This window comes from Gossypium hirsutum, chromosome D04, assembly GCF_007990345.1.
Source record: "Gossypium hirsutum isolate 1008001.06 chromosome D04, Gossypium_hirsutum_v2.1, whole genome shotgun sequence".
Classification (NCBI taxonomy): Eukaryota; Viridiplantae; Streptophyta; class Magnoliopsida; order Malvales; family Malvaceae; genus Gossypium; species Gossypium hirsutum.
Window position 1 is genome coordinate 10503415 of NC_053440.1, and position 20038 is coordinate 10523452.

The 20038-nt window shown below is 33.6% G+C and overlaps 3 protein-coding genes across 4 annotated transcripts; 1 reads left to right on the forward strand and 2 right to left on the reverse strand.

The window, feature by feature from the left end:
• The first annotated feature begins 727 nt into the window (after positions 1-727).
• Positions 728-4622, forward strand: LOC107926092 (E3 ubiquitin-protein ligase RGLG2). 2 transcript variants are annotated; one of them, XM_016856886.2, is made up of 12 exons: positions 728-1049; positions 1648-2032; positions 2200-2284; positions 2363-2503; positions 2586-2699; positions 2782-2879; positions 3166-3245; positions 3324-3429; positions 3548-3675; positions 3760-3997; positions 4188-4244; positions 4353-4622. In XM_016856886.2, exons 2-12 carry the CDS (start codon positions 1721-1723, stop codon positions 4434-4436), a joined length of 1443 nt encoding a protein of 480 aa, XP_016712375.2. In that variant the 5' UTR covers positions 728-1049; positions 1648-1720; the 3' UTR covers positions 4437-4622. The 2 variants fall into 2 exon arrangements, with proteins under 2 accessions (XP_016712375.2, XP_016712377.2); XM_016856888.2 differs by lacking the exon at positions 728-1049 and adding an exon at positions 1366-1472.
• Positions 4623-5500: 878 nt separating this feature from the next.
• LOC107925972 (proteasome subunit beta type-7-B) lies at positions 5501-8205 on the reverse strand. Its single transcript, XM_016856744.2, has 8 exons — positions 7710-8205; positions 6970-7111; positions 6713-6809; positions 6553-6622; positions 6349-6453; positions 6042-6140; positions 5861-5948; positions 5501-5769 (listed from the first exon to the last, which is right to left on the reverse strand). The coding sequence occupies exons 1-8, from the start codon at positions 7851-7853 to the stop codon at positions 5690-5692; spliced, it is 825 nt and encodes a 274-aa protein (XP_016712233.1). The 5' UTR covers positions 7854-8205; the 3' UTR covers positions 5501-5689.
• Positions 8206-15125: 6920 nt separating this feature from the next.
• On the reverse strand, positions 15126-17989 carry LOC107926035 (cytochrome P450 724B1). The gene is made up of 9 exons (XM_016856803.2): positions 17750-17989; positions 17284-17608; positions 17056-17208; positions 16603-16842; positions 16412-16498; positions 16230-16308; positions 16001-16107; positions 15662-15780; positions 15126-15373 (listed from the first exon to the last, which is right to left on the reverse strand). Exons 1-9 carry the CDS (start codon positions 17950-17952, stop codon positions 15259-15261), a joined length of 1428 nt encoding a protein of 475 aa, XP_016712292.1. The 5' UTR covers positions 17953-17989; the 3' UTR covers positions 15126-15258.
• Between the last annotated feature and the right edge of the window lie 2049 nt (positions 17990-20038).

A 20038-nucleotide genomic window follows, 5' to 3' on the forward strand; every position in this document is an offset into this window, starting at 1 on the left:
TCCCACCAGAACAAACCCTAAGTAAGGGATGTTAATGGAGGATTCCTATCATTGAAGTGAAACTGGATTGTACAATTTATCAATCCCTTCGATATGCGATATCAGTATGTAAAGTTCATTTCTCTTATCGGCCCATTCAAAAGCTTTTGAAACTTCTGGTTTGAGGGACTTCACCGCTAACGAGCATCGATAAGCTATCGCAAGCAATCAAAAAAAGCTTTTCCCTTCCTTATATTATATATAATCCATCTCGGGCCCTTCCTCTGCCTACAGCTATGCTATCCCTATCACTGCTAAGGTAAGTTTTTTTTCCTGGATAAGATATGGAGATTTCTACCCTTTCCTTCCTTGTTTGAATTCCCGGTTGGTTCTGGTTGGAAAATTTAATCAAACAAAGGTCTTTTAAGCCCTTCTTTCCAATTCTATTTCCTAAGATTCGTCAATTTATCCGTTGTGGTTCAGAGTCTCGTACTTCTATTCGTATTTTTTATATAGATTTGGTGTTTAGACTCGGATACCAATCTGGAAAAAAATCATAAATATTAATTTAAGAGAAATGAACAAATTCGGGTACCAAATTTATATTTAATTCATTAATTTTTAATAGTTTTATAATTTTGTATGAATCAAGTTGAAGTTGAAGAATAATTCAACTAAAGAAAACAAAAAAAAATGTTTTGTATATTTTTATTTATTTGAGGAAAAAATGGAAAATTAGAAACAAGGGAAGTAAGAACAGAAACAGGAACAGGATTGAAATGCGTTTAGAGTTGAGTTTAGCTGGAATCGGTGGTTCACGTGTGCACATAAACAACACCGATAACTTCCAAAATTCGCGACTTCCATCCATGTGAACCCCATTTCGGCAGTTTAATATTTTAAAAAGGAAAGGAAAAAAAAAGCTTTTTAATATAAACAGAAAACATGGAAAAGATTATCTTCTTTTCAATCAATGGCTTATTATCTATGTTTTATCTCTAATTTCAAAAGTAAAAAAGATACCCAGATCCTCCATTGATGCTCTGCAAATTTCCCTACTTCAAGCAAAGGTATCGGACTCTCTTTTGACCCAGTTCCAAAAACTGTTCATGCTTCAGATCTTGAAAATCAGCTTTTTTTTAGAGAATTAAGCAATTAACAATTGACAAGCTTAATGGGTCTCTTTCAGAATTCACGGTTTTTTTTTTGGTTGACTACAGCCGCCGTTTTACTTTTCTTGTCGTCTTAAGTAATTTGTTTATGGTGGATAAGTTCCAAGTGCTAATAGATGACGCGTTAGTTTATCTGTTTTAGTCATTTTTGGAAGCATACTTTGCCGCCAGGGCTCTTCTTAAGCTGTTTTAAGGTCGGTGAAGTGGAAGCTTACGTTTCTGAATTGGTCTCTTTAATTTGGCTAAGAAGGAAAAGTTGACGTTTCCTGGAAAAATCTAATTTGCTTGGATCCTTATATTTATGTTAGAATACTTGCTTTGGTGGGTTTTCGATTTCGGTTCGTTTTGATTGGTTTAACTAGATTTCTTGTGCTCCATTGATATAGAGAAAAAGGAAAAAGGGTTTTGGAAAAGATTTAAATTGTTTGGTGATTTCATTCCTTAATTGCTGTTATTATTGTTGTTTGCGATTATATCTGGGTGGTTCTTTTTCCAGGTATTCTAGTATTTGGCCTGTAGTTGATTTTAATTGATTTTTCGGAGGAAAGAAGCAGCATTCTGTTTGGTTAATGGGGGGTAGTAGTTCCAAGGAGGGAAGTTGGAGGCAGGGTTCTTCCTATCATTCAAATCCACCTTCATGGGATTCTCATCAGGGGTATCCTCAGACATCATATGGTCAAGAAAACCATAGTTATCCGCCTCAGTATAGCTATGCAGAGCCGCAGTATTATCCGTATTCACAACCAGAGCCACAGCAGCATTATCCACCTCCGCAACCAGAGCCACAGTATCATCCATCTCCACAAGACCGTGTCGGCGACAAAAAGAAGCTACAAAGGAAGTATTCGAAAATTGCAGACAATTACAACTCCTTAGATCAGGTTAATATCTTCATTGCTTGCTTTTATTAGAAGCTTTTATGTATTTATGCTTTCTCCTTTTCTCCAGCCATTAAATGATTGTTGCTTAATATTATTCTATAGTTTATTTTCTATTGTTGTTGGTGAAGGAAATTTTAAGGTCACCTAAATCATTTTGTTGATTGCAGGTAACGGAAGCACTTGCTAATGCTGGTCTTGAATCTTCTAATCTCATTGTCGGTATCGATTTCACAAAGAGCAACGAGTGGACAGGTTAAGATCGACTTCTTATTGCTAGCAATGTCTGTCTTTAGCTGTAGTAGAGCTTGCTCAATCTGGCTTGTTTTGTAGGTAAAAGATCATTCAACAGAAGAAGTTTGCACCACATTGGAGATGGTTCAAATCCCTATGAACAAGCCATATCAATTATTGGGAAGACGTTAGCTGCCTTTGACGAGGACAACTTAATTCCTTGCTTCGGATTTGGTGATGGTACGTATTTAATTTGTTTTCCTTATCAGGATGCCTGTTTATTTAAATGGAGATGCTAAGAATTACTTATATTTGTTGGCAGCATCAACACATGATCAAGATGTCTTCAGTTTCTACCCAGACGAAAGATTTTGTAATGGATTTGAGGAAGTCTTGAGCCGCTATAGAGAACTTGTGCCTCATCTACGACTTGCAGGTTTCCATCTGTTTTTCATCTGTTATTTTGCATTAACGTTTGAAGCTTATCCAATCAAATAATTATTTCAATTTCTTGGCAGGCCCTACATCATTTGCTCCAATCATTGAAATGGCTATGACCATTGTTGAGCGAAGTGGTGGACAGTATCACGTGTTAGTGATAATTGCTGATGGGCAGGTATTTTGCTCCGTGTGAAGGTTTATACTTTATTTAAATTTAAGAAAACTCAATGTAGTACTTAGGCGATTAGCTTGAAAGCAAAAATTAGCAGAAAGGGCTCTTGGTCCAGATTGGCATGGAAAAAATGAATTAAAAAAAATGCTGGCATGATGGTTTACTGTACCACTTACTATTTTCTTTCATTGCATTATTACTTTTTTTATTAACCGTTTGATGGTTGTTTAGTAGATTTTGCTGTAGTTCCATATCGGTTTAATATCACTAAGGCTGATGATTTTTTCAGGTAACTCGAAGCGTTGATACTCAGCGTGGCCAGCTAAGTCCACAAGAGCAGAAGACTGTTGATGCCATAGTGCAAGCAAGGTAAAGATGGTGAAAACTTTTTCGCCTTTTTTTCCTGAATACAACCATTTTCTTTATTACATGTTTCTTCTATTGCAGCAAGCTTCCTTTGTCGATTATATTGGTTGGTGTTGGAGACGGACCTTGGGACATGATGAAGGAGTTTGATGATAACATTCCTGCTCGTGCGTTTGATAATTTTCAGGTAAAATCTGAGTGCATACAAGATTTTTTATGGTAGATATGTTCTTTTGGTCATTCGGTATTGTTAACATGCTTCAGTTATTAATGTTTTTCTCGTTTTGTTTCTCTCTTTCTCTTAGTTTGTGAATTTCACAGATATTATGTCAAAGAATATAGCTCCTTCACGGAAGGAGACGGAATTTGCTCTAGCCGCTTTAATGGAGATTCCTTCACAGTACAAAGCAACCATTGAGCTTAATATTCTGGGGTAATAATTCATTCTCTATTGGTCATTTTGAAAGGCTTTATATTACCAGTTTCGATGGTGATTTTCAATCTATTTGTTGTGCAGTGGTCGAAAGGGAAATATTCCTGAGAGAGTTCCATTACCTCCTCCTAGATACGGTGCATCATCTTTCAACAGCTTGAAAGCTTCCCATTCTACCAGTTTTAAATATGGTTCAGCATCTTTCAGCAGCGCAAAACCTTCTCATCCTACCAGTTTCAAACCAAGCGTCCCTCCATATCCCGCAGATACTACTCCTGTCAGCTCAGCTTCGCCAGCTCCAAGTTCTACATATGATAGCCAGGTATGAGAATGTAGTTGTTTAGTGAGTCCATATATCTTCTATTAATGAGAAGCTTCTCTCGCATTCCACTTTCGAGACCGAAAAGACCAAAGTCTTTAAGATTACGAACTCTTGGAGACTTATCCCTCACTTTACATATTTGGTTATTTATCATGAAGGCTAACATTTCCTTTGCTGTTGTTTTGAACAGCTTTGTCCTATTTGCCTTAGTAACTCAAGAGACATGGCATTTGGTTGTGGACATCAGGTAAATGTCTGTAATGATTAATTTATTTATTTATTGGCAGTCCAGTCCTTGGTTATAGATTATGGCTGATGAAGTGCTGACATAATTTAACCTTTTGATCTTTCTCAGACATGTGAAGGATGTGCGAAAGACCTCGAAACTTGCCCGATTTGTCGAAGTCCAATACAGACCAAAATAAAGCTCTACTTTTGATTCTTTTATTCTTCTTGAAAAAAAAATATACATTTCCCATGATTCTTTTGTTGATTTGTTATTTTTGTGATAGGTTTGAGGAAGTCAATATGTGGTGCCTATGACCAAAAGATGAGATGAAAAAAAATCTTCCTTTTGGATTTCTGATATTTCATTTTTGAATTATGATCAATGCTTCTTCCCATACGTTTTAGTCCAGAAATCACTTTTAGAAAATTGTTGTGATTGAAACGAATATGAAGTTTAACTACACAATTTTATTTATATTTGACTTAAATAATAATTTTTAATGCTTAATATGTACACACGATCTACATCAAGCAATTAAGCAATTAGGCCGTGGCCGAAAGTGTTGTACAATTGGGTTTGGTTTTACTTCATCACCTTTTTTTTTGCTTATGTTTAAGTTGACTTTCATCTCACATATTTCAATTGTTTTTAGTATTATATATCTAAAAATCGTACGATTAAAAATCCGTTTTATTTCATTTATTCCAACATAAGGATAGTTTAGCCAAAATCACAACTATTCATTCACTTTTGAACAGAAATAAAAAACTCCAATCTTTGATAATTTTGTCATCATGTAATTTAAAAACAATGCTAAACTGGTCATAAGAACAGTGCATTAAGCCAATAATGCCAATTATTGTTACTATATAGAAGTAAAACTGTAAAATTCATAATCGAGCGTCAAGCTTTAGCCACAAAGAAATTAACAGCAATGAAAAATAAAATATTTATTTAAATTACGGAAAAGGCAAACTCACAAAGAAATTTGTAGAACAACTCGACAGGATTTAGATTTTAGGAAAAAAAAAAAGAAAAGAAGATCAAACCCGTCAAGAGAGCTTCTGATGAAAGAGATCTGTAACCCAAGAAAAAGCAAACTAAATGAAGTAACACGAAATTTTGAAAAATGAGAATATGTTACCAGTTGTATAATCTTCCCCTCAGATTCTTCAGAGGGAAACCCGTGAAAGATGATAACAATGTCAACATGCCAACCAACAAGTGAACAAGGACTAATGAAACTAAAGAAGCAGATAACAAAGACTTTGGGCTGCTCTGAAATTCACTACTAACATTTCCATTTGAATCATTTAACTAAAATGTTAAAAACACCTCAAAAGATTCATTAGCCAACAAAATCTTAGGTGAAAACAAACAATTTCAGAATACTACTGATAAACACTTCTTTGACAGAGCATAAGTGAGGCTATAAAGATGATGTAGTAACATAAATAAGCGTGTCACTCTTCCATCACATCTCCTCCTCCTTCAATGATCTCAACTTTCTCCTTCAATGGCGTGATTTTTGTCAAGAGGACCTCTGTAATCATAGAAATTAAAAAATTAGCAAAGTAACCACTGAAATTATATAGTGAAAATGGATTGACATTGTAAAGCTTATTGTTATTAACCTGTCTTCTTTGGAAACGAATAGCCCTTGGAACTGGTGTAAGTGCGAGGGTTAGGTTGAAGATGGTTCCTCAAGTATTCTTTGCCGCCCTGAGGTATGATTCAAGAAAATGAGAAACTCACACCAAAATGAACATAAGATGTATTTTCCTAAAAAAACGTGGCTGGTGGCTAACAACATACCTTGGTAATTACACAAATATCGACATTGCTTCCACTTCCTAGGTCATTGAAGATACCAGAGCATATGGCCTCAGTTACAAGTTTTATTCCTTCATCTCTCTGATAAGAGAAGAATCAGTTGCCCAGATTCAATGGATCAAAATATAACGCTGTTAAGCTAATTTATTTTACTTTATACCACGAATGCAAGAACAATTACTTTTGATAAAAGATTTTACACCCAAACAAACTCATAGTTGCAAAACATGTGAAGGTGACTATCTCTTCAATCTTCAAGACACCAAAAGAATGGAACAGATGAACTTACGGTAAGGCCTTCTCTGTAATTTGATTCAAAAACTGCCATTGCTGCCAGAGAACCAGAACCCATCGTAGCAAATGGCAACGTGTCAGTAGATCCATGGGGGTATATCTGCAGATTTTTAACAATTGTAGTGATAAGAAACCAACTAATAAAGAAGAAAAAATGCTACTGTCATTTTGAAGCGCCAAACAGTTGAAGAGAACTTACAGTATGTAAATGGGGTCCGGTGACATCAACACCACCAAGTACCAGAGCAGCCGAAACATAGCCTTGATAGCTGGACAAATTATTAAGCAGTTACTCTCTATAGGCTTTGTATTATGAGTATGTTGTCAGTCAAAGAATATCAAAAGAGGCAAAACTTTACTTGAAAAGGTGTCTCTTGAGAAGGGTCAATGCTGTAACAACCCTAGACTCTCTACCAGTATGATAGCGATGTAACTGGAGCTGTGAGCTGACCATGTCTGGAGACACATATAAGACCATAACAATGGGTTAGCTACAGTAACATGAGAATTCTAATATAACAGTTTACCACTAGAGCTGTTCAAGCATGAAATTCAAAGAAACTACTGATGTTGGCAGAACCATTTCCAAGCATCAAAAACCAATTTCGGAAAGTACCAGTCACTGCCTCTGTGTCTGCAGCGGTTCCAGCTCCACAGCAATAAATGTTTGGTGCCATGTAATGAATTTTCTCACAATTCTTATCACAAACTATAGGCCCTTCAGTTGCTCTCGTGTCTGCTCCAAGAATAACACCATCCTATATAAAATTTCAAATAAGAACAATGGCATTGCCAAACTAGCGTCAAAATAGCCTACATTTACAAAACAAATACGGAGATTAGCTGCAAACATTTATGACAAAATGGTGCCATCTCTAGGTACTTTTCAAGTTCTGCCGAGCGTATTAATCAACAACAGTCATCTCAGTTTCTGTCCTATAACCCACAATTCCATTTGGTTAATCATTTATTTGCAGTGACAAATATCTCGACCTTAAAGTTGAGATACAAATCGTGAAAGCAGTCACTTGAGCAAAATCTTAAAGACTACTACTTTAACCAACTTTTTCCAACTTCAGCCTTTACATAACACTCTTGGAAGAATCAACAACTGGTTAATGACTAATGACATTCTAAAATTTAGCTTCTTTATTTCTATAACATTGATTCATTAGTATAATTCTTCCTTTCTACTCTTAAATCTAAAAACCAACAATAAAATCGAAAACAAAGAGTTTAAACTGCCCAGTATCAACCAATCAAAAACCCAAATTGAATATATAAATAGTACACTAAATACAAGTAAAACGAGCACAAAGATTAAAGCCCAGAATTCAATTTTCCCCAAAATAGTACCTGGAAAATCAAGCCAACAATTGTGGTACCAGTTTTCCGAAACGAAGGCGGATTAGCGCCTTTCTTTGCAAGCATCTCGTTTCTTTTACAAAGATCGAAGCTAAATCCGCCCTTCGGAGGCGTTTCGATCACCGATTTCGACATTTCTTTTGTTTATTTTTTTTCCTCAAATCGATTGATTATTTGACCTAAAAATAAAATTTGAATAAAATTTAAAAGCAAGGAAAGAACGGGTAGGGATTTGGCAGAATAGAAGGAAACCTATAAAGAGAAGGAAAGAGTTTTTTTCTGTTTTTTGCTAATAAGGGTACCGTTTTATAACTTATTTTCATATTATGCTTAACTTCAAAAGTTATTTATCCAAAGCGGCTTTGGATTTGTTTTCCTTTTCTTTTGCATACCTTTCCTTTGTTTCTAAATTTGAAAAAAAAAGAAAAAAAGGTTGATTGAATTTTTTTCTTTTAAAAATGAAGTCACAACCTGAAAATTGAACCAGGTAATTCAAGTATTTCAACATGTATATTTTAATACTTCTTTACAAAAAAAAAGTATAGGTTTACATTGTTTTTTAAATAAATATAAATAAATTTATTTAAAATCTTTTGATTAAGAGGATTGAGTTGGACTAAAGAAAAGAAAATTGTTTAAGGAATGAGACCCGGATGGAATTGATATAAAGAATGATGAAAAGGTGGTGAAAAACAATGTCAACCACGTAAATTGTTTTTGCAAGGAAGTGAAACATGATGAGAGCTTTAGTTCTTTGGAGTTGAAAAAAGTAGGGATTATGGTAGTTTGGCCCAAAGTTGCCCCTTGTCCTTATGCCATTGATAACATCGCCAATAAAATTATCCAAAGGATGATTTTTACATTCTTTAAAGGATTATTTAAGTTTAGAAAGGTCATCTATAGGTTGATTTTCATTCTGATTCTGCTTAGTTGCTTGTTCAATTGCAACTTCTTCTACAACAGTCTCCATTGGATCTTCATTAGAATACTCAACCACTAAAGAACTTTCAAGCTTATCTTTTAACCATTACATTAATGGAATCCATCACAGATTTAGTGTATTTATTGTACACTTTGTAAACCTTGTTATTTGTGGAATAACCAATGAATATGCCTTCATCGTTGTGTGCTTCAAACTTCCTTTTTTAGCTTATGTCTTAAAGTAAACAGCACACACTTCCAAACACATGGAAGTATCCCCACTGTTGGCCTCAACATTTGATAAGGTGTCATCCTTATTTAGGCCTTAGAGCTCCATTGATCACATGACAACTTGTATTCATAACTTTTTCTCAAAACTTTTGTGAAATCCCTTTGGCATTTAACATGATTAAAGCTATATTTTAGATGGTCTTGTTCCTCCTTTCAACAACCCCATTCCACTATGGAGTTTTGGGAGAAAAATCATGTTGAATGCGTGCACTATCACAAAATTTTGATAATTTTTCTTTATTGAATTCCTTTCCATGGTTGCTCCTTATCTTGACAATTTTCCCAATGAGCTAGCCTTTTTCATTAATTAGTTTCTTACACAACTTCTTGTAGGCACCAAATGTGTTAGATTTTTCACGCAAGAATCTAACCTATGTAAACCTAGAATAATTATCTACATATACAAGAACATATCTTTTACCTCTCAAGCTTTTATTCTATATCAACCTATCAAGTCCATGTGCTGAAGCTTTACAAATCAATTATTTGAATCAATTGTAATTAAGGATGCAACTTATGTTGTTGTTTCCCCTTTAAGCACTCAACACACATTTTGGGAATTGCTCCTTTTAACTTTAACAATCCTCTAACAACATTATATTTTACCAATCTTTGCAATCTTCTAAAGTGCACATGGCCAAGTCTCTCATGCCATAGCTTAAGACCTAAAGAGCTTTCTCGATTGCAAGTGAGTGGTTTTACTAACCTATAGCAATTTTTGAATATCTTGGCTCCTTCTATGATAAATTCATTTAACTTGTTAGTCACATTGTAGCTCTCTCAGTAAAATTCACCAACATGCATTGGTCATAAGGTTGGCTTATACTGATCGTGTTAGCATTTAAGCGCTCAACAAGGAACATATTCTAAAGCTTTTTCATTCCTTCTAGATTGGTCACACTTTTTCCAAGTATTTTACCTTTTCCTCCATCATAGAAGGTCAGCTTTCCTTCATGGTTTTCTTAGAACTCTTTTAGGTAGTCTTTACTCTTAGTCATATGCATGGAATTCATTATCAAAATAACATATATGTTCGGTGGAAGCCTTCAAGGATTATTGATTAACTAGAAAGAACTTTTGATCTTTTTTTTAAGACAAGTTTCTACTTTTGTTTTATGTTAATTGTAGCTTGAGTTACAACTAGTGATGCAACTAACTTCTTTCTTCTAAGATCCTTCAGCAGTTTGTAACATATGAGGTTGATATTTCCTGAGGCATTACAACAATAACACACTACTCTTCCCTTATACTTTTAGTTCTTAACAATGTAAGTAGCTTTAAGCTTCTGGGAGCTTCCAGGTTCATCAACAATTTTCTTTGCTTTCACAAAGGCTATTGGGGTCACATTTTCATCACTTATGCCCACATATCCTAAAAATCCATGGCTATGACTATGTCCTTTCTTGCAATAACAAGGATTTTATCCAACTTCTCACTCTTAGGACTTGCCTTTTTTTAAAATAGACTAGGTTGGGATCAACTTCTTCACAACTTCATTGAGTTTGGCTCCTTTTTCAGTTAACAAGTAGTCTTTCTCCTCAAGCTTTTTCATGAACCTACAATTATCCTATTTAAACATAGATTTCTCATTAATAAGCTGTACATTGATCTTACAAATCCAAGCCTATTTGTCAAGCATAGACTTGTAGGTTTCCATGAAATCTTTTGTTGATTTAACATCACTATCATTGATATCAGAATAAGTTGCAATTCTAGTTGTCACTTGGGAACTGAAGACACAATAATACTTAAGTGCTTATCATATACATCCTTTTCACTAGCTTACTCATCATCACTCCATGTCACACATAGATGCTTCTTCTTTAGTGTATCAACATACTCAGCTTGTATATGGTCACATCTCTCTCATTTGTGACATTGTATGCCTTTCTTTTTCACAATGGAGTTCTTTTCATTGGCAATATCTTTCTCTTTTCCTTTGTTAAAGCTCCGACCTCCTTCAAATACTTTGCTTTTTCCAAAGAACTTCTTAACCTTATTGAAGTTCTTAACTAAAAGGGTCAATTGCTTTTACAAATTCTTAATGGTAGTTGCAAGTCAAGAAGCATGTTGCAAAGCTATGTTCTCCTTTGTCTTGACTTTGCCCTTTTTAGTTTCCTTTAGAATCATATCAAATGTTTGTAGAGACCTAATCAACTTATCAATTCTCATTATGTTAGTGTCCTTAACTAGTTTCTCAATGGTTGTCACCTTGATGGAGAAACATTTTGTTAGAGACCTTAATAATTTCAGCACCAACTTGGTATTTGAGTACTTTTCATCAAGGATAAATACTTGGTAGTGTCACCTAACTTAGCATAGATATCAAACAAATATTCATCTTCTAGCATTCTCAAAATTTCAAACCCAGATGTTAACATTTAGAGTTTGGATTGCTTCACAATACAAACCCATTTATGAGCAGTCTCAAGAATGGTTAATGCTTTTGGAGCAATAGTGCACTTGGAGACGCTTCTAAATTTTTGAAGATCCATATTGTTAAATATGGCTTTAAGATCCTTTGAATTAAAGTTGGTTAGCTTATCCTTCTTAGCGGTCCAAGTAATTTTTGGCTTGGATGTCCTTGCACCATTAACTTTAGAGCTAGCAAAACAGGTTCGAGTCCGAAAGCTTGCTTGTGTCGATCCAAGCACATAACAATTCGAGTCTAAGAAAGCCTGAGCTCGTAACAGATTCAAGCTTGAGAAAATCTTAATTGGGAAAAGTTAGAGCCCCCCAGCTCGATGTGAACCCGAATATGAAAAAATTCAAACCCAAAAAATCTGAGTTCAAAATGGCCTGAGCTTAAGAAAGTTCGTGCCCGTAACAGATTCGAGCTTAAGAAAAATTGAGGTTGAGAAAGCTCAAGCTCGAGCTGATCCAATCCCGAAAAATTCAAATCCAAAATAAGCCTGATCCGAGCCTGTTTGAGTTGTCTGCTTTCTAGCTCTATTAACTTCAGTAGTTGGTGGATCCTAACTAGTGAGACAACTCTCCTCACCTTTTTATTTATGGACATAATGAATTCCCTCATGCATGCTTTCTAGTAAGCTTAGTTGGAGGCATCGAGTATAAGATATTTGAAAATCGAACTTCCTTCCACATCTCAACAATTCAATAACGGGATCTTTACCAAATTCATCTAGTGTCTAGTTTTGATACCAAATGTTAGTATTGAGTTATTGGTTTAATTGTATTTTAAGTTACAACTAAGGAACAACTAAAATTAGTGGATCCCAACTAGTGAGACAACTCTCCTCACCTTCTTATTTATGGACATAATGAATTCCCTCATGCATGCGTTCTAGTAAGCTTAGTTGGAGGCATCGAGTATAAGATATTTGGAAATCGAACTTCCTTCCACATCTCAACAATTCAATAACAGAATCTTTACCAAATTAGTCTAATGTCTAGATTTGAAACCAAATGTTAGTATTGAGTTACTGGTTTAATTGTATTTTAAGTTGCAACTAAGGAACAACTAAAATTGGAAAAATAAATAGGAAAACACATGAATTGGTTACACAATAAAAAAGCATTCATATCTGTGAAACATTACCCAGAGAGTAACCCACTATAATTCAATTGTACAAGATATGATTTAAGCTTAACTGACTCAACTCTTTTCAACCTCACCTCCATTATCTAACTTCAACTCTCCTACTAAGTCGTTCCTTTATAAAAATTTAGACCAAATTGATACAATAAATTTTTTTTTTTACAACACAAAAAAGCTCATGAATGTTCCTCATAGTTGAATAGACTGAGCTTTCAAGTTCACCCACAAAAATTAGTAAATAAATCTTCAATATATAAGCATTTGTAGACTTGTGAATCCAAGCTATATGAACGCCATAAACCACTAGATTTTTACCTCATTTAAACTTCTTGTTATGGTATAAAATAAATCCTATTCACTTTAACTTTTTTGCTTGTGGTATCTCTTTAAACAAAGACAATAAATCATACTAGAATTCTTCAAAATATTATGCAACTAGTAGGACTAACATACTTCACTGGAAGTATTTCAAAAACACTAAAAAAATTGTGTTTTGATGGAAGTTATTTTTGCCTTTAAACTTTATCACAGTGGAGTTGTGATACAATCAAAGGGGGTCTCCGTGGTAGTATATATAGATTTATATATTATTAATCTATCAAATATAAATCTATATAATATATGACTTGATCTCAGTCATACCAAACCAATAATATTGTTAAGATTTAAGGGAGTTGAATATAAATATGTGTTATATTATATGATTAGGTTGAATATTTTAAGGAATTTATATTTTATAAAATATATAGGGTAAACTATCTAGGTGGTTACCCAATTTTCAAGTAGATTTTATTTTGGTTACTCAACTTTAAAAACTTTCAATTTTATTACCAATATTTTGAAAATTTAAAATTTTAGTAACCCAATGTTAAATACTTAACGAGAAACTAATGTGGGCCTATTTTTATTGGCCTAATAATAAATTTAGCCCTTCAATGTTTACAAAAATTTGTCATTTAGTTCTAATTTTAAAAATTCAATTAATTTAGCCACGAACATTTATAAAATTTGTCAGTTTAATCCTAAATCCAAAAGTTAAAAAAAAAACAAAAAACAAAAGTATTTAAAAAAATCATTTTTGGATAAAAATGATAAAATTTATTTTTTAAAAATATAAAAAGCATAAATAAAAAACCAAAACATATGTATTAAAAATAATTTTATTAATATTAAATAAAATAAATTATAAATGATGCAGCTCTCAAAATTGCTTCTTCCCTAGCGGTAATTTACTTGCTCTTCATTGTCATCCTTTCTTCATTAGTCTTCAATTTCAAAACACATTTTAAGCGACCTTTAGCATAGGCACAGAGTTCTGACTGATTCGAACAGCCAAGTACACATTGCCTTGATCTTTTGCAATGAATTTTACTTACTTGTTGCCTAGGCCAAATTCATTCTAACTAAAGACATCCAGTTTTGTTTTGGCAACATGGTTGCCGAAGAATATAAAGCTTCCTATGAAATTGATTGGATGGATTGCAGTTGAACATTTTCAGAAAGGACTATGAATCAACAATTTTCCTTGCTGATAGTTGTAGTTCTACTACCTGATTTATTTCAGAGTAGCCTGGTAATGATTGTTTTCACTTTGGAATGGCTGCAATATGCAGGTGCTTACCATGTTATAGGTGAGAAGATTTACAATCTGTGTGCTGCTCACATTAATTTAGGGGATTTGGTAAAATGGGCTGTGATCAGGGTGTCTTCTAGATTCAAACCCTGCCAAATAAAATGATTTTTATCATAATTATCATCTTTTTATGTGAATATTTATTTGGTAACTCGTATGTGTGAAATGAAATCTTAAGTTTACACAATATCCTGAATTCTATATAATGAAGCTGATTTTTACTGCAAGGGAAGAAGTGATTTTGAGAGTACTTACATTATTTATAATTTATTTTATTTAATATTAATATATTTATTTCCACACATATCCTTTTGGTTTTTTATTTATAATTTATTTATGCTTTTTAGATTTTAAAAATATCCTTTTTATATTTTTATTAAAAAATAATCTTCCTTTTTAAACTTTTAGATTTAGAATTAAATTGATAAATTTTGTAAATGTTCATGGCTAAATTTATTGAAACATTTAGAATTAGAACTAAATGATAAATTTTTGTAAATATTGAGGGTTAAATTTATTAAATTTAAAATTTAAAATAAATTAATAAAATATGTAAACATTAGAAGATTAAATTTGTTATTAGACCAATAAAAACAGCCTCACGTTAATTTCTCTTTATTTAATGGTAAGCGGCTAAAATTTTAAATTTTAAAAATATTAGTGATAGAAATTTAAAGTTTTTAAAATTGAATAATCAAAATAAAACTTAGTCGAAAGTTGGGTATGGTGATAAGAATTTCCTGGCTGATTCGCTTGCTAAAGCAGGTGCTAAAAGATCTTCTAGTTTTTGTGCTCGCTGGTAGTAATTGCTTAATTTTCGGGTTTTGTTTTTGTTTGGTTGTTTGCTTCAGCTTCTACTGTATCAATGTTTGGAACATTGGGGTCTGCCCCCCCATTTACTAATAATATGCCTTTCTGCTGAGAATATATTATATATATGAAGAATCCTATACTTATATTTGAATGTATTGAATATAGATATATTAACAAGATAAGAAACCAATTGCATTAATTCCTACATGACAAAGGCTTTTTCCATACCCCTGAACTTTACATCTGAAATTTACCAGTCTTTCAATGGAAACAACCATGACAAAGGCTCAAACGCTAATGTATGTATACTTAAATACTACATGTCAGGTTTCTATCTTTCCAGCCTTGGCTTGTATTGGCTCAATCTCCAAAAGTAGGCCTCTCCTGAACTCCACATAAGGGTATGCAAGAGGGGAATCATCTGCCATTGTTTTCCACCTTTTTGGAAAAAAGAAAAGAAGCAAATCCCACATCCAATTACGATTCATAAGAGAAAGTAATCGATATATATTAATGCAGTTTGACATAAATGTACACAAAAATGATGCCTAAATCCCCATACATATAATGATACAGGAGAAATATGAGTCCCGGTCATTATAAAAGAAAGATCAAAGCTAATTATTGTGCTGGTTCCTAAGTGGGAAGCAATGACCATAGAGGATCCATTTAACATATATATATATATGATGGGAATTTTAAATTTTATTGATGCTCAAATTTTACCTATAATTGAGGACAAGATGATGAAGGAAGAAAGCAATTTCTACTTTAGCAAGGTCAGCCCCGGGACATAACCGAGGACCACCACCAAATGGCATCACTTTTTTGCTTGTTGCTTTATCCTGTGTCATCCAAATGGCCGACTATTGAATTACACAAACAACAGAACATAACAAAATAAATATATTGTTTTTCTTTTAGTCTAATGCATATGCATGGCTCGCTTTTCTATGTCGACCAACCACCATACCTATAGATATATTACCTGCATCTAGATGAATAATGATATCTTCTTTTTTTTTTCTGTTTCATTTATTTTCTTATATATATACAAACACTTACAGTCCATCTCCAAGGGTTAAACTCCATAGGATTTTCGTGAAGAGATGGATCAAAGTGAACTGCAGTCAACACTGGAAGTATCTTCCATCCCGAGGGAATGAAATATCCTACAACAGTTAAATATATGTAAAAATCTGTATATATATAACTCTCTCCCAAATGTAATAGCATATATGATTATGAAACAAAATCATATATAGAGAATGGATGAAGGGTTGTCGTTATTAACCTTTAAATTTGACATCTTGAAGAGCAACCCGGTGCACAAATTTGACTACATTTCCACATCTTAGCGATTCGTAAATAACCTATATATATATATTCATATATAAGAAAAGGCTACCATTTTAAGTTTTGTCCTTTGATATATGTTGTACATACAAATGTCTTGTAAATGAAATACTTTCTTACATTGCAAGTGAATTCCATTTTCTGGTAATCTTCCCAATTCAAGGATTCACCATTTTCTTTGTTTTTCCTTATTGCATTATGTTCTTGCTGGCATAAACAATATTGTGAGAAAAGTAAAATGTACAGAGAAAGAAAGAAAAGTTTAATTGATGCATGCATGGAAGAAAGAGAGAGAGAGAGAAAAGTGTTACCTTTAAATGTGCTAAAACATTTGGATAAAGGGAAAGAAAGTAGACAATCAAGGCCATGAGTGTTGCAGTTGTTTCATAACCAGCAAGCAACATGTCCAAGACAATGCTTACTGTTTTCTCATCACTTAGATTCTCTTTCGACAAAATTGCATCCAAGAAATCTCCTTTAACAAGCCCCAACTGCTCCTTTCTCCTTTCTTTTATGATCTCCCTAACAGTTGCAGAAAGCCTTGCCCTAGCCTGCAATATATACATATAGTGAAAGATGGAAAGGGTGACTTTAGGTATCATGTCATTAGAGAACTTGAAGTGTAGAGCAATATTAGCCCTAAATTTGGAAATATAAACCACAAAAGTGAACAAGACATCATGACACGAATAAATATGTGTCAAAATCTATATAATGTTGCTTATGAAAATAAAAAAATACAAGAAAATGGTTCTAATCAGTACCTTCACTGCACTGGCATAAGGTGTACCAGGGAGGTAAACTGGCAAAGACACGAAGCCTTTCATGTAAGTTAGAAAATCTTCCAGGATCTTGAAGGCTAGTGGCTCTTCTGGTTCAATACTTAAAAGATGCTTCACCATAAGATTGAGTGTGAACTGTTTATAAGAAAACAAGATTGTTAATCATGGATATTAAGGCATGTATAGCTTTTGACATCTTATTAATCCCACCTTTTTAACTTCTTTATAGAAGCCAATTTCCTTGCAATTTTTCCATGAATTCATCATTGAGATAGTCATCTTTTCCACACAGTCAAGGAACTCCGGGTTCGATTTCGAGGAAGTGATGAAACTGACGCCAATATTTCGCAGCTTCTTATGAACATCCCCAGAAACAATAAGCAAAGAGAATTTGCCAAGAATGCCGTGCATGGCCTTGGGGTAGCTCACCTTAAATAACTTCTCTTCATTTTGAAGAACAACCATGTTAAGTTCATGGTCGCAGGAAACTATAGTTGGGGAGCCAAATAGATGAGATTTGAACACTCTCCCATACCTGTCTAGCAGCAATGAATGCAAACATTTTCAGTATCATTCATTAAATATTTGCAAATGTTTATATTGTTACAACTAACAATGAAAGTGAGTGTAACAATAGTGATTAATCTTGATCGCTGCTTATAATTAAACTTGTTACCTTGAGCAATGTTCTTGCAGAAAACTTCCCATGGAGTTTGAGCTGTGAGGCTTAAGGAAACCAAGAGTCTCCCCAAACAAAGGCCACCCCATACTTCCACGGGGTAAATTTGCAGGCTTCTTTCTTGCAAGTACTTGTAGTAGTAAATAGAATCCTAGTCCAAGCAAGAAAGCTGATAAAATTAAAGGAAAGAAACCAAACATTTTTTACAGCAAAGTATGTCTACTAGTTTAACTTCTTTTCGTAAGGGCTAGATTTATGTGTATTTAAACCCAAATTAATGGCATCTGGATTCTGGTTTTTTTTTTTGAAATAATTTAATTTTCAATATTTCAAAAAAAGTTGAAAATGGTCAAAACATTGGGACCGTGTGTTTTTTTGGAGTTAATATATGAGCTGGATTTAAATTTAAAGCCTCTTTTATGGTAAACTTTATTTTATTAATTGATATAAAAGGAAAACATGTGAGCAAATATATCAATAAGATCTGTCTAGCTTATTTAAAAAAAAAAAAATCTGTCATAATATGTATAGTGTTTCGGAAATTAAATTGGTTTTAATTGGATAAATTTTTTATGGAAAGTAAAGTAAAAATTTGATAGTCGAAAAATATGACAACATAAACATTAAAGTGAATTATTTGTACTTTTTCTTCAGTTTTCTCAAAAATTGAACTAGATTATGTTCTTCTCATGGCCAGAGAAGAGAAGCCATTATCATGTTCCCACTAAATTAATGATTAAAAAGAAACATCAAATATATATATATGGCTTACCAAATCTTCTCCCTTTTAAGTCGTATATACGTTGATATAAGGTTGGGGTTGTAGCAGCTCATGATGGTTCATTCGGTAGACGAAAAGTCATAGGTGATTAAGTGTGATTAAAATTTAAGTTTTTTTTTAGGAAGATTAGAGTTCGAGAGGAGAAAGAGTGATAGTTGAGAATGTGAATAGCGTGAGTTGTTTTGTTTCGATGTTTAGGTTTTTTTATAAAGGGGCGCATTTGGTTATTCTCAAGACGCCATGTGTCATCCTATATTGATTTCAAACTCTCTGGAATTTAATTTCTCATAGGAATGGGTTGTCATAGGTGTTTGGTTTGTGTCAAGGGTGTGGCCTCGCAATGTGAGTCCGCTAGGTCTAGGGCCTAAGAGATTATGGGCTTGTAGAGTCTTGAGCTTGGCATTAACTAGTGAGATTGGCAGGACATGAAATGAGCTTCCTAGGTATAGGTATAACAATTTCCTCATGATTGAAAGGAGGTTATAAAGTGACCTCTCCCTAAACATTGATTGTTTTGTGGCCTGCTCTTTGTCTTGGTGAGGATTGTTTCAATGGTTATGAGATGATTAACATTGTTGTGAAGTATAGGCTTTTCTGAGCTAAGGTCTTACTAGGATTTGTAGGTGGATGGACTTAGAAAAAATTTGGTGTGTTTTAGGGGTTGTGGATTTTTACAATATTTGAATTTTTAATGAATGTTGATTTGTTGGGAGTGTGGTTTGAGGTGAGATATGCGTCACATTTGTCGTAATGTTAACTATTGTTGCGTACTAGGCCATATGTCACCTTTTTATTACTTATGCCTAGCGAGCTTGCCTCATGTCTTGCCAACTTCTCTAGTCAACACTATGTACTAGAACCATTTTGTAAGTTAGGAGCACTTACGAGGCTAATATCCCGTGAACTTAAGATTTTGCAAGCCCATGACCTCGCAAGTCCAAGAACTCACGAACTTATTGTTGGATCTGGTGCCCTAAGTGTAGTATATTTGTTTATACATTTGTAATTTTTTCGAACAGATTGGTTAATAAAATTATTCATGAATTACATTAACATCCTTTGTATAATGTCCTTATGTGGTTTTTTCATGTAAAAAAATAGAAGTCAATATTAACTCATTGGTTGTTTAATGTTTAACTAATACTAAGCGGTATTACGTGGTTGGATCGTAATACAAAAAGAAAACTTATATTAATAGACGAACCAAAACATGTCATTAGTCTAATCAGAAATGAACAAATTGATTGAAAGACTAATATGTCGTTTATCAAGTCCAATTAGGGAGATGCTTTGTATTGGGCATCGGAGTTGATGACTCCCTGAAGATAGATATATAGATGTGACTGACTGGACTGACAGTACAATGATTGGACCCAAGCAAAAAGATCCTGAATTCGTTTATGGATTTATTCACTTGTGACGTTTATAGTGTGGTATACCTTAGTTCTGAGTGGATGATGGATTATGTATGAGTGAATCATATACTTTGATGTAAGAAAAAGTCT